The sequence below is a fragment of the Rana temporaria genome, chromosome 1 (assembly GCF_905171775.1).
Source record: "Rana temporaria chromosome 1, aRanTem1.1, whole genome shotgun sequence".
Classification (NCBI taxonomy): domain Eukaryota; kingdom Metazoa; phylum Chordata; class Amphibia; order Anura; family Ranidae; genus Rana; species Rana temporaria.
This window is the reverse complement of record NC_053489.1, coordinates 513,025,719-513,040,854: the sequence shown is the minus strand read 5'-3', so window position 1 is coordinate 513,040,854 and position 15,136 is coordinate 513,025,719. Positions and strand designations below refer to the sequence as shown.

At 42.0% G+C, this 15,136-nt stretch overlaps 1 protein-coding gene across 2 annotated transcripts in view; it reads left to right on the top strand.

Moving 5' to 3' along the window:
• TBC1D9 (TBC1 domain family member 9) overlaps positions 1-14,787 on the top strand; it is a 97,905-nt gene extending 83,118 nt beyond the window's left edge. For both annotated transcript variants that reach the window (XM_040331334.1, XM_040331326.1), the window contains exons 19-21: positions 10,272-10,346; positions 10,442-10,542; positions 13,175-14,787. In XM_040331334.1, coding sequence (XP_040187268.1) covers positions 10,272-10,346; positions 10,442-10,542; positions 13,175-13,861 — 863 coding nt within the window. In that variant the 3' untranslated portion in view covers positions 13,862-14,787. The remainder of the gene's footprint in view (positions 1-10,271; positions 10,347-10,441; positions 10,543-13,174) is intronic.
• The last annotated feature ends 349 nt before the right edge of the window (positions 14,788-15,136 follow it).

Genomic DNA, 15,136 nt, shown 5'->3' with positions numbered 1-15,136 from the left:
GAACTCGGATTTGCCAACTATTTTCTCACTCTACCAAAATGACTGTTCTTGAATTCTGTATCCCTGATTTGCCTTCATTTCTTGTTCAAGTGACCAGACAGGAAAGGGAAATAAAAACCTGGAGCTCCACTTTAAATCCTTGATAATAAAAGTGTCCATCAGTCAAAAGGAGTCTGTTGCTTATCCGGTTAATAAATGGACATGATCACAAATGTGCAATAATCCCTGTTGTGAATGAAATACATGGGCTGCCATTGCTAATCGAACCTTAAAAGGATAATTACTTGGCTGTCATACTGATTTACTGGCATATAGTATGGAGATTTAAAGTTCTGAGTTTCCTGGTTGCATGCGTGTTCCAGGTCAAGAACACAAGACATATTGACACAAATGATTAGCATGACAAGTAACTTTTGTTTCCAGAAGGAGATTAGCTGGCGAAACTCCTAGTACTGGCGCTCTTAAGCGTGCTTCTCCCTGCGAATCGGGGAGCCTCCACATTTACTGTATGTGTTTGCATTTTGGTATTCAGCTCTACTTTGTATGGTATCCTAGTGCTGTTTTTGTTGAACCCCTTTATGTGCCTTTTTATTGTTATACCTATGTATGGCACTACTTTTTGCAGGGCCATGTTTAAGGCAGGGCAAAAGGGGGCTGCTGCCCTGGACCCATTATTGTTGTGGGGCCCAAAGCAGCTGCTTCATATTTGCCAACTACTATAGTTGCCCTTGTCCCTTGAAGTTTTAGTCCTGTGCTGTGTCCCGATATCTGTGTGAAGTTCTGTTACTAATGCTGCCCAGCTCTGCCCTATTGCTGTGTACAGATGACTCTCCTGCAGACTTCGTGTTTAATGTGTAAATAACCTGCATTGATATGTAAATGGCAGTGGCATTAATATGTAAATAGCCGCAGACTGGCAGTAACCTCAAGCAATCAGTGAGCAGTAATATATTGTGCAGTAACCTCTAGCAACCAATCGGTGAGCAGTATTGATGTGCATTAATCTATAGCAACCAACCAACAAGCAGAAGTAATGTGCTGTAACCTCTAGTAAATAATCAGTGAGTCATAATGTGTGCTTCAGCCTGCAACCTATAGCAGCCAGCCAGTGAGCAGTAATCATATCTCTGGCAGCCACTCGCAATCGCTGCCTGATCTGTTTCAGTAAAACAGATTTTGAGTCTAGCTGCTATTTATTGTTTGTCTCAGAGCAGGTGGAGAGTGAAATTGCTAGAAAATATGTGCGCAGGGTCCAATCAATATTAAAGAAAGCCCTAAATTTTTGAATGGCAAACTGTTCTATTAGATTCTTTTTTCTATACTCGTTAAGGACCGCATCCTGCACATATACGTCGTCAGAATGGCACGGCTGGGCACAGGCACGTACAGGTACGTCCCCTTTAAGTGCCCAGCCGTGGGTCGACCTGCTCCGCGGGACCCGCAGACCAGATCGCCGCCACCAGATCGGTCACAAGAGCAGAAGAACGGGGAGAGTTGTGTGTAAACACACCTTCCCCGTTGTTCACAGTGGCAGTGTCACTGATCGTCTGTTTCCTGATATAGGGAAAGACGATCAATGGCGTCACAAGTCCAGCCCCACCCCCCTACAGTTAGAAACACATATTAGGTCACACATAACCCCTACAGAGTTTAACTCCTTAACTGCAATTGTCATTTTCACAGTAATCAACGCATTTTTATAGCACTTTTTGCTCTGAAAATGACAATGGTTCCAAAAATGTGTAAAAATTGTTCGATGTGTCCGCCATAATGTCGCAGTCCCAAAAAAAATTGCTGATCGCCACCATTACTAGTAAAAAAAAAAATTTATAAAAATCCCATAAAACTATCCCTTATTTTGTAAACGCTATAAATTTTGCGCAAACAAATCATTAAACGCTTTTTTTTTATACCAAAAGTAGGTAGAAGAATACGTATCGGCCTAAACTGAGGGGAAAAAAAAAAATTTTATATCTTTTTTGGGGATATTTATTATAGCAAAAAGTAAAAAATATTGATTTTTTTTTTCAAAAATGTCGCTCTATTTTTGTTTATAGCGCAAAAAATAAAAAAAACGCAGAGATGATCAAATACCACCAAAAGAAAGCTCTATTTGTGTGAAAAAAAGGACTCCTATTTTGTTTGGGAGCCACGTCGCACGACTGCGCAATCGTCGGTTAAAGCGACGCAGTGCCGAATCGCAAAAAAGGGGCAAGGTCCTTTTAGCTGCAAAATGGTCCGGGTCTTAAGTGGTTAAGAGTGTTGAACAAGATTAGCTGGCAATCTTTGCATTGCTCCTAGCAAAAGTTTCCTTTAGGAGACTGTTCGCATCTATGCATTTTATTGCATGTATACAGGTTAACCTTTGATAGAAATTGTGTTATATATGTGTGACATCTGTTATATTTCATTTATGTTTATTGCTGTGGTAACACCTATTTTTGACCATAAAAAAAAGGAAATGTTACAGATGTGAGTCAATGCCTGTTGACAACACACATGGAAAGTGGCAATTTCAGACTAAAGCCCTGTACACACGATCGGTTCGTCTGATGAAAACGGACCGATTGACCATTTTCATCGGACGAACCGATCGTGTGTGGGCCCCATCGTTTTTTTATCCATCGGTGAAAAAAAATAGAACCTGTTTAAAATGTTCCTTATGGTTAAAAAAACGATAGAAAAAAGCGATCGTCTGTGGGGAAATCCATCGGTCAAAAATCCACGCTCAGAATCAAGTCGACGCATGATCGGAATCATTTAACTTAATTTTTATCAGCACGTCGTAGTGTTTTATGTCACCGCGTTGGACACGATCGGATTTTTAACCGATAGTGTGTAGGCAAGACTGATGAAAGTCAGCTTCATCGGATATCTGATGAAAAAATTCATCAGATTAGATTCCATCAGATATTCGATCGTGTGTACAGGTCTTTAGACCTGGACAGCAAGACAAACAAAACAGCCATGTAATGATTAATATCACCAGTAGAGGGAGCACACATTATATCATACATAACTAGTACAATCTATAAGCAATCCTTTACACAATTCTTATATCTTTACAGAATGCCAAATAGTCCTAGCTAACAGGTAGTCAAATGCATAAATTAAAATTAAACAATTTTTGTGTGATTGGAAAATGAGTCCTGTTCAAAGTCAAGAAATATGCTAAATAAATAGGAATGAATGAATGAATGAATGAAAAACTTATATAGCGCGGCACATGCGAACTGAATCGCCTCTGGGCGCTTGATGTTTCGTGTCTCATGACATCAAAAGAGCAGAGTTTTAATCTGTCTTCTGAAAGTCAGGTGGTTTTCCTCCAACCGAACGCTGGTTGGTAAAGCGTTCCATAGTCTCGGACCTTGAAAAGCAAACCTTCTTTCTCCTTTGGACTTGTATTTGGTTTTTGGCACCTTGACCAGATTTTGGTCGCTGGATCGCAGAACGCGATTAGAATTGTGAGGTTCTATCTTGTCGCAAAGATATTGCGGAGCCTTCCCATGGATGCACTTATGTGTCAGGCAGAGTGCTTTAAATGCAATTCTGTCTTTTACTGGCAACCAGTGAAGGGTTCTCAGCGAAGGTGAGATTGATTCCCATGTCCTTTTCCCAGTCACCAGTCTGGCGGCCGTATTCTGTACGACTTGCAGACGAGCGATTTGGTACTTTGGGAGCCCGAGGTAAAGGGCATTTGCATAGTCCAGTCTGGAATTCACGATTGTTCCCACCACGACTGCTACGTCTTCTTTGGGGATAAATGGAATAAGTCTGCGTAGTAGGTGCAACAAATGGTGCGATCCGCTGACTACTGACCCTATTTGTGCGTCCATTGTCATGAAGGTGTCAAAAATGACTCCTAGACTTTTGACTTTGGAGCTAGGGGTGATGCTTTGGCCCAGAATGGGCGGCGGTGTCCAGGTTGTTGCCAGTTGACTCTTGCGGCTGGCGTGAAACATAAGAAGTTCTGTTTTGGAACTGTTGAGTTTAAGATAACTCTTAGTCATCCAATTTTCTATCGAAGAGAGACATTTCTCTAAACTGAGATGATGATCCTTTTTGTTGCAGATGCGAAAATACAATTGCGTATCGTCTGCATAAGAGTGATAAAGTAGTTCTTGGCTACTGATAATATCAAAGAGAGGGCGAAGATAGATGTTGAACAGTACCGGTGACAGGGGGGATCCTTGGGGGACTCCACATGGCACCGTGCGTTTTTCCGACGTGAAAGATCCCAGTTTCACTGTTTGTGATCGGTTTTCAAGAAAGGAGGAAAACCATGGTAAATCACCTTCTGCGATTCTGGCTACCTCGGCCAGTCGCATCAGTAACATTTTGTGGTCTACTGTGTCAAAGGCTGCGCTTAGGTCCAGCAGAACCAGGAGACAGGATTCTCCCTCGTCTGCGGCCTCGAGGGCATCGTCCCATATTTTAAGTAAGGCCGTTTCTGTCCCGTGTCCGGGACGGAAACCTGATTGAAATGGATCGAGTAGATTGTGGGTATCCAGATGCTGTTGCAGCTGTTGTACCACTATTTTCTCCATTATCTTGGAGAGAATATTTAGGCCTGTTATGGGGCGGCGGTGAGTTGGGTCCTTGGGATCCAAGTTAGGTTTTTTCAGGATGGGCTGGATTGTGCCCTCTTTCAGCAGGGATGGCACTATGCCTTCCTTAAATGACTGATTTATAAGCTGTGTGATGGGAGGCGCCAGAATGTCGGCGCATTCCTTCAGCAGCTTGGTGGGAATGATGTCATTGGGTGCTGTGCTGTTCCGCAACGCACCAATGATATTTTTGGTGGTATCGATGGAGATGGGTTCCAGAGTGAACTTAGTTGATTGTAGAAGGTTTCTGTTGGTGTTTTGTAGTTGATTGAAGAGGGGGCTGAGGGGGGTATTATTTTGCAGAATACTTACCCGGATTCTTTCGATTTTGTCGATGAAGAAATCCGATAGTTCATTACAGAACTCTTGGGTGTCTGAATTGGGGACTTCAAGACATCCCGGATTCATGGTCTGGGTGACCATCTTGAATAGTTCTCGGGGGCGGTTCATGGCGCTGTTAATCGTCATAGAAAAATGATGTTTCTTTGCTTTGAAGATTTCTTTATGATATTGTGTTGTTATTGCCTTGTAGATGATGAGGTGATCTTCTGAAGGGCTTCTTTTCCAGGCGGCTTCCGCCCTTCTGCGCTCTTGCTTCAGTAGGGATAGCTGGTTGTTGAACCAGCCGGACTTTTTTTTCCGGATGCGGACTTTGCGTTTCGGTGCTACTAAGTCGGCTGATTGTAGCAGAGCTGCATTTATGGCATCCAGTGTATCTGAGGCTGTTAACTGAGGATGAATAGTTTCGATTCGGTTTCCCAAGGTAGATTTGAAGAGTTCTGAATGGAGCTTCTTCTGAGATCTAGCCCAGTGTATTGTCACCGGCTTGGGTGCTTTTATAACTGGTGGAATTTTGGAAATTATGAAACTAATTGCATGGTGGTCTGTCCATGGCAAAGGTTCATTTCCCAAAATGTTTATTTTCAGATTTTGTCTGAAAATTAGGTCGAGTGTGTGACCTGAAGCATGCGTGGGACCGCATATAAGTTGCTGTAGTCCTAATCCTTCCAGGTGATCGATGCAGGCATCCGCAATGGGATCCTGTGAGGAGTTGGCCCACAGATTGAAGTCCCCGAGCAGCAAAAGATGTTTGCTGTTAAGGGTATAAGTGGATATGAACTCCGTTAATGATGGTAGAAGCTGCGATTTTGGCCCAGGTGGCCTATAGCAGAGGAGAATGTGAACAGTCTCCTGGGGGTTAGTTTGAAGTTGAAGAGTAAGGGTTTCCATAAATGGAAGAGGATTTTGAAGGACCGGCTTAGTGATTGCAATATGAAACTTATGGATCACCGCCAGGCCTCCTCCTCTTTGCCCTATTCTGTTTTCCGTTATAATTCGATAATTTTCTGGCACCAATTCTCCAAGAATGGTGTTGCAGTCGTCTGAAAGCCAGCTTTCTGTGATAAAGAGGCAGTCTAGATCGTTTTGTAGTAAGAAATCGTGGATTTCTGATCGGTGTTTTACTGCCGATCTTGTGTTGATCAAAGCACATGATATGTGCTTGAGCTGGGTTAAATGGTTGAAATTTTTGATGGTCGATCGTTGATCGAATCTCAAAAGTTGGTCTATTTTTAAGGCCTTTTTGGTGACGGCTGGTAATACTGTTGCGAATTGTCTCAGACCCCAAATCGTTTCTGCAGAGTATCGCAGTTTAACCATTGTTGCCAGTCACCGGGGGGGGGGGGGATTAATTGCAATAGAGGGAAGATTCGCTGAATCCTCTCGCTTGGCCTTGGTCCAGAGGAAGGCAAAAAACCCTGGCAGTGCTAAGCCAATTTGCTGCCGCAGGGAAAAAAATTCCTTCCTGATCCCTGAAAGGCGATCGGACGAAACCCTGGATCAAGTACTGTTTGGAATGGGGGGAAGGGTGTCACTGTAGCTGAGGAGTACCAAGATGGCCGCCGATCGGGCCACAGGCCTCAGGTTTGGGGGCTGTTTGGCTTGGTGGGTATGAGCTGGTTGTTAATCCAGGGGAGGATGGGATCCTCCAGGGATAGGGGGATGATCCCTGACAATTCCAGGAAAATTTCGAGGCTGTCAGTGCTCCTTTTTGCGGCGCACCGCTAGGCCGCGGCTGAAGCCGCGGTCTTTCCTAATTGCGGCGGCTGCGAATAAGGCCTGGTCTGGCGTGAAAGCGGGAAAGAGCCGCAGATCGCCAGAAAAGAGCGCTGCTATGCGCGGCGGGTGGCCTGGGTGATTATGGGTGACTGATTGGGGTGCATGCGGCTCTAAGAGAAGGTAAACAGCCGCAATTTGGATCGCTGGAGTGGCTGTCCTGAAAAGGACGGTCACTAGCGATTCCTGGGGGTGGAAAGATGGCCCTGAAAGACAGGGTCTTACCTGAAGAGAGGAAGGAAGGAGCCGGTCCTATGGGCTGCAAGTTGATTCATGCAGCAAAGATTGTAGGAGCCTGCCTGTCTGCGGTGTCTAGCTGGCTATCTGTCTGGTCCCTGGAGAGAGCAGACTCGTCGGGAAGCGTCCTACTCCCTCACTGAACTGACACTGACTGATTATCCAGCTAAGCCTTGTCAGCTGTGATGAGCTTGGGTGTGTGGAATGACACTATAAGGAGTGGCCACTTTATTAGGTACATCTAACTACCACATTAAAAGGGGTGCATGTGGTCATTCAAGTTTGCTTAGTGGTTTTTATAGGGTATGCCAAATGTTAAGAAAACTTTCCCAGTATTATTGCACCCAACACCTGTAGACAAGGTGGGACCATGAGTTCATGATACATACTAACCCCACTGTCTATTCATGGCAGATGTGATGGAGATTTGCCAGAGAAGGCAACATTTTTTTAAAACTTTCGGTTTGGGAATTCTCATGCCGCGTACACACGATCATTTTTCGGGTTCTAAAAAATTACGTTTTTCAGGCTCTAGAAAAAACAAAGTTTTTTTTCAACTTGATAATTAAAACGATGTTGCCTACACGCGATCGTGAAAAAAAAAATGCTCTAGCAAAGCGCGGTGACATACAACACTATAAAGGGGAATCTGCTTTAGCTGATTTTGTGTTAGTAAAAGACAGTTCGCGCTTTTCTGTCTGTTACAGCGTGATGAATGTGGTTAAATCAATTACGAACGGTAGTTTTACCAGAACGAGCGCTCCCGTCTCATAACTTGCTTCTGAGTATGCGTGGATTTTTCACGTCGTTAAAGCCCACACACGACCATCTTTTACAACCCGAAAAACGACAACGTTAAAAACGTAGTTAAAAAAATAGAGCATGTTCGAATTTTTTTTTGCCCATTTTTTAGAACCCGAAAAATGATGTGAAGCCCACACACAATAATTTTTAATGACCTTAAAAAAAAACGTAATTTTTTACAACCCGAAAAATGATCGTGTGTACACGGCATCATGCCTCTTTTTTTTCCAACCAAGCATGATTCGCTACTGCTGAAGCCTACCCATCCACTTTGAGGTTGAACATGTTGTGGCCCCCCGTCAGCTTAAATCTGGTTACAGTGTTTAGGTCATTGTCGTTTTTGTTTTTTTCCTGCACTATTCTCTGTTGATTTTTAGACTATACTACATGGAAAAATAAAGTTACTTTGCTTGCACGACTTTCCCATGCTGATGTTTGCTTAACAACATCTAAACCCCTTGACCATGTGTATAAGCTTTATGGAATGAGTTATCGCCACCTGATTCACTGTTTGGCTACTTTGTGATAGCAAGCAGGTATACAAGTAAAAATGGGCACTGAGTGCATTTTAATTTAGTTGTAATAACATTTTTCAACAGGGAACACTCCTTAGGTGAAATGTGTAAAAATAAATAAAAATAAAACACATGGGGGTTGATTTCTAAAGGAAAATCCACTATGCACTACAAGTGCACATGGAAGTGCAGTCGCTGTAAATCTGAGGGGAAGCTCTGAAATGAGGGGAAGCTCTGCTGATTTTATCATCCAATCATGTGCAAGCTAAAATGCTGTTTTTTTTTGTTTTTGTTTTTCTTGCATGTCCCCTTCAGATTTACAGCGACTTGTAGTGCAAAGTGGATTTTCCTTTCGTAAATAACCCCCATGGAAAGTCTCAGGTGGAAGTTGTCATTCTCTTGGCCTATTGCAGGTTGACTTAATTTCCACAAAACCAGCGTTTAGGCTTTAGGAACAATAATGGCAGCCAGTGCCGGCCCAAGACATTGTGCTGCCTAGGACCATAAATGAAATGCTGCCCCCCCCCCAAAAAAAAATCACGCCCACCAAAAGGCCCCCACATTCATTATTTTATATCATGATAACTAAAGGGGACCCGTCATGGCTCTATACATGTATAAAGGAGTATAAAGAGGACCTGTCATTGCTCTATACATGTATAAAGGAGTATAAAGAGGACCTGTCATGGCTCTATACATGTATAAAAGGACCTGTCAGGGCTCTATACATGTATAAAGGAGTATAAAAGGACGTGTCGTGGCTCTATACATGTATATAGAAATGTTCCGCCCACCCGCCCCTGTCACCACTAACAGCAGCAGCGCCGGGCTCCTCACAGGCAGTGGCGCCTGCCCGCTCACTTGCTGACTGCTCCCCCCCCCCTGCGAGTGTCCTCACAGGCAGCCCGGCACCGTGCTCCTCACATGCAGAGGAGCGGGCGGAATGGGCTGGCTGGCAGGCGTCAGTATGCTGCCCCCCTAAAAGTGCCGCCTGGTACCCATGGTACCACCCGGTCCCATTGTAGGGCCGGCCCTGATGGCAGCTTACATCTGAACCTTCTCGCACAAGTTTTTTTTTTTTTTTTTATTCTTTATTTAAGAAAGAGGAACATGCGGAAATACAGAGATATACGCTAATATATTTTACAGTAAATTAGATCCTCCCCATACTTTAATACATATAACACATGGTAAAGAGGAGAAATCTGTCCTCAGGAGAGGCACCTTAAATGTCGAGGGAGTCATCCATACCCCGCATGGCCATTTTTGCAGAAAACGCCATTTTATAGAGGTTGAAATTGGAGCCCGGCGCTGACCAACTCAATGGGCTCAGCACACGCGTGCTGGCTTTGTGGAGAGAACAAAAAACAAAGATGGGTAAAGTGGGGAGACAAGTACTTTTTTTAATACTTTTGTAAGTACGTTTTTCTTTTAAAATCATCTATACATTGCACTGTAATATTGCAACTCTTATTTATATTCTCTATTTGCTAATTTAGTTGCAGAATATGTATATAAAATGTAATGGAAAACAAGCTGCGCATCTAATATAAACATACAAATCTCTGTGATACTTAGTGATATAATACAGATAAATAAATTCGCATGGACCAAGTTGGGTGGTCCCAAATCCAAACCCGTTCACTCCGGGACACAGTATGCGGGAAAGACGTCAGCACGCCGCTACCCTACGCCGTTTCGTCTTAGAAGACTTCGTCCAGGGGCACTGGATGTATATAAAATGTATTGGGTTTATTTGGTGACCTCTTCCATAAATTTCCCCCAGTTGTCTGACTCTGCTGCTGGCTACAATACCATGTAAGTGTTCTGACTTTAATGCTTGTTCCTGGCCAGTTTGAAAACCATCGGGCAATCAGCATTTTCAGAGAGGGGTCAGAAATAGCAGGCCACACATTTATCACAGTACACATTTCCTTTCACATTTTCAAGACCATCTAACAGATTTATTTATTTTATATCTTTTGTTCTGAAGTCTCGACACTTGATTCCAAATACAAGAAAAGGCCAGAAGAAGGATTTGTGGCTGTCAGCCTTAAAATCACTAAAGGTAACAGCAAGACGCTACTATGTATAATCAATGTCTATGATTATACTACACTGATAATGAGTAAGGTTTTACATGTGTTTTTCTTATTTTAACAGTTAAGAGGACAAGCCAAGACAATCGGAATTCTCTTCGTTTATGGGCACAAGAGAACCGATCAAGGCAAAAGGTTCCAAAGGAGTTGCCTAAATTAAAACAGGTAATGTACTGATTTGTTCTACTCGTAGAGAATTAGATTAAGGCCTCATGTACACGTTTGCTCAGTTCCTCCTGAAGCCTTTTCTTCTGGCCGGAGAAAGGCTGGCTAAAAAATGCAGTAAAAACCTCGCTTTGCACATATGTTTATGCACGTTCACAATTATGCGCATTAAGGCATTCTGTTGGCCAGAAGCCAGAATATTAATTTATTCTGCCCAGTAGAATGCATTAAAGTGAATAAAAGATGCAAGCACTTTATGTGCGTTCCACGCTTTTTCTTTTTGGCAAGTGCTTCCCACCAAATTCGCTGGTGATGTGTTTTTTTTTTTTTTTTGCGCATGGACACGTAAGCTAACGTACAGGTGCGTTTACAGTCTAAAAAATAAAGCCAAATACCTGTAAAAGTGGCATTTTATTCTGCCCAGTGTGCCTGAGGGAAGAGGAAAATATTATGTCCTTGCTGGCCTAGGGTTATGTTAGTCTCTGTGTACCTGAGCCAACATCGAACACAAGGCAAACATGGTTGTCCTTTGTTTGTGTCTATGCAACTAGTACTAAACATACAATTTTGTTTGTTACCTGTATTTGAGAGCTGCATGGAAAAGAGGACCAGACACTGCAATTTACCCAGTATGTGTTTTACAACCACTTTAAACTCTGACCTGGAATAAATACATTGATAAAAGGACAAATGTTTTCTTTAGTTTTAGATGGAGATGGATTTAAACACCCATCAGGCTCTTTTTGCATTAGGGAGATTCACCCCCCCCCCCTCTCTATTTTTCCTGCTGACCTGTTGTTATTCAGAGTGAAAGTTAAAAAAAATCCCAAATTTTAGGTTGTCACCAGAATAGGAATATATAGGAACTCTTCCAATAGGATTATTAGTTCTGTTAACAACCAATGATTTCCTCTTAATTTATCTTTTCCTTTATAAGACAGGAAGTGAAAGAAAATCTCCCAATTTCCAAAAATGGAGATAAAAAGCAAAAACTGGTTATAACCTTCCCTTACTCTATCCAATGTGGGGAGTTTTTTTTTTTTAAATAGAATTCCGATAGGAATATAATTAATCCCAAACCCTCTATAATATCAGGTGGTATGCCCTTGCTGTGTTGCTTTGACTCACTCAGCAGTAAATGTAGATTAAAGGTTGCATGTAACAGAATATGTCCCCTCAGTTAGGGAAAAGATGCTAGTTATTAATGGGGGACAGTTCGTTGCTGGATGGGTGGCATTGAAGGTAATGACTAGTATGGAAACCAATCTTAGGTCCAAAATGTAATGGAGATTGTTAAAGTGGTTGTAAAGGTTTGTGTTTTTTCACCTTAATGCATCCTATGCATTAAAGGGTCACTAAAGGAAATTTTTATTTTTTTAGCTAAATAGCTTCCTTTACCTTACTGCAGTCCTGGTTTCATGTCCTCATTGTTCGTTTTTGCTTTGATGTTGCTGTAAATCCTCTCTGTTCTGGACACTTCCTGGTTGTCTGTTTCCTGATCACCACAGTACTGGGAGATTTCTCTCTGTGGTGACTAATCAAGGAGGTGTGATTACTGTGTGTATAACGAAACTGGATTGGTGCTGAGGAGTTTTTAGACAAAGTATTACTGCCCTCTATTGGCTCACTGCCCTCTATTGGCTCTCTGTACATCAGAGAACCAGGAAACAACAGCAAAAACGAAACTAAACTGCAGGCACATTATATGATTGGTTTTTATCTATTTTTAATCATTTTTAAAAGGAATCAGTTAACTATTATGTCTCTATACCCTGTAAACAGTCATTTCAGCTAAAAAAATGTTTTCCTTTTAGTGACCCTTTAAGGTGAAAAAACACCTGGCAAACACGGCCCCCCCAGCCCCCTGTTTTACTGTATAAAATGTAAAGTATTCAGCGCAGAGGATATAAATGCACAATAAATGAACGCAAGCCAACACTTGGGTAATTCAAATAAAAACCTCACATAAGCAATTAAAACAAAGTAGTGTAGTGCAAAATGAAACTAAAATAATGAATATAAATAGTCCTTGAACAGTTATATCAAAAAACTGTTAGATAGAAAAACATCCAGGAATGGCAGATGCACATAGATAAAAGCACAAAAAAAATCCCAGGTGAAACGGTAAAACCAGTTTTACTTACCTGAGCCAGTTAACCTGCTTGGCTTGTCCCTGGCGTCCTCTTCTCCACGGAGTCTTGGCGTTGATTGGATAGATTGATAGCGCAATTGGCTCCCGCTGCTGTCAATCAAATCCAATGGGGGCGGGACCGAGTCATGCACTCTGTGTCTATGGACGGCGAGTGTATGACACGGAAGCGCGCGTACAAGGTAACCCCATTAGGGAGAGAGCTTCCCAGAGGGGGTTAGCTATTGTGGGGAGGAGTCGAGACGGCCGCTGTGGGACCCCAGAAGAGGCGGATCGGGGCCACTCTGTGTACTGCATAGTGGAGGTAAGTATGACATGATTTTTTTTTATTAACTTTTTAGTACCACTTTAAACGTAGCTTTTTATTTATTTTTTATATATCCATAACTGTTTTTTATATAGCCTGGAGATCTCCTTTTTAAGCATGTTTTGCTATTTTTGTTCACGTTTGAATACTTTTTAAGAAGTCTTCTTGTCTTGTAGGGCCAGTTCATTGAACTGTGTAAAACTATGTACAATATGTTCAGTGAAGACCTTTGTGAGCAAGAACTGTATCATGCCACTGCTGCAGTCACCAGCTTGTTGCTTGAGATTGGAGAGGTGGGCAAGCTTTTCTCTGCCCAGGTTCCAGAAGAGACACCCAATCAAAACACCAAGGAGACTCCAGGCAAAATCAGCGAGAAGAAACCGGTGCATATATGCCAATATATCCAGGGGGGAGTTTTCTCCAACATCCAGGTATCCAGTGACCATGCAGAAGATCAAATGGAGGAAGTTAAGCTAGAAGACTCCTCTCCAAGAGACAATGGGGCCTGTTCATCTATGCTGATATCCGATGATGACACTAAAGACGATATGTCCTCTTACTCCGTACTGAGTGCTGGATCCCATGAAGATGACAAACTGCAGTGTGAAGACATTGGTGATGACACCATTCTTGTGCGAAGTCACCATCATGCTTCTTTGCCATCAAGCACAAGTCTAGACCAAGACTGGGCCATAACCTTTGAGCAGTTCCTTGCCTCTCTCTTGACAGAGCCAGCTCTGGTGAGATACTTTGACAAGCCTGTGTCCATGATGGCAAGGATCACCAATGCTAAAAATGTCCGAATGATGGGGAAAACTTTACCATCCACAAGTGACTATGACATTCCAACAATTTCTGGATAGAGCCGACCATAAAATGGACTTTTTTATTTGACTGAATGAAAACAAAAAAAAAATGCTCTTTTAAACTTTTCGGTAAAAAATGCACAACTCCCCCCTAACCTTAAATATATGACCTATTAGTATAATATAGATTTTAAACCAACGTTTTTAAAGACCTACTACTATAGTACAGGCATGGGTGGAGCTGTTTTAAAAGAGGGATTTTAAATAACGTATAAATATATATATTAATCTTAATCTATCACAGTACAATATAAAGTGTATTATTTGTCCTCTAGATATAAAGAACTTCTTGTTGAAGCAGAACATAAGGTTGGTAATTGAGTAAAGAAGTGCAAAGCGCAATAGCCTGTAATGACCAATTAGAATTTTGTTTGCTAAAGTCGCATAAAAATGATTCCTCATTGGTCGTAATGGGCTAGTGCATTACAATTGTTTTTTATACTTCCTTATTAAATAAGCCTAATTATATGTATCGGGATAATATAATGTAATTTCATGTAAATAAGTCCTAATGTGTATTGGACGTCTATGCTGCTGTATATGAAGTCGGTGGGAATGCAATGCCACTTTATTAGATGAATACCAATCCTACCCTGAGCTAGTGTTTACTGTACCTATGCACCTGCACTTTGAAATTTTGCTCCTTTGTTAGCAGAATTACTTCTTTACATTTTGGTTTTATAACTGTCTATTTATAAGTCAGAAACTGGCAACATCTTTCCTCCATAGCCGTGCACATCTAAAGTGAATCGCATACTGCTAGTTCATCAAACACTCCCCTCCCCCCAGACTGATAAAGCAGCTCCTGTGCTCCTTCATACAGAGTGTAGGCACTCTAATACAAGAGGCATGTTACTGGCCAGATCACAGGTGAAAACAAGGGGGGGGGGGCCTAAAAAAAAGAAAACGAATGCAGCCACCACATCTAATTGGTAAACTGCAATATATAGAATCTTTTGCCTTTGGGCTTAATACTGCTTTAAGTTCAACATCTTTCCTAAGGCTGGATTCACACTTATGCATATTTAGTGCTTTCTGCATTTTGCAGATTTGCACTACAGAACGTGTTCCATAGGAATCCATGTTAAATGCACTGTAGTGCAAATCTGCAAAAAGTGCTAAAAATGCATAGATGTGAATCCAGCCTAAGATCCCATTCCTGTCTCATCCAAAGTCTATTGGATTAACAAGCATTACTACAAAACATTGCAGTGGAATGTTGAAGCCAAACTCATGCAACACTTTAATGGCTCATTCACACGGGCGGCCCGT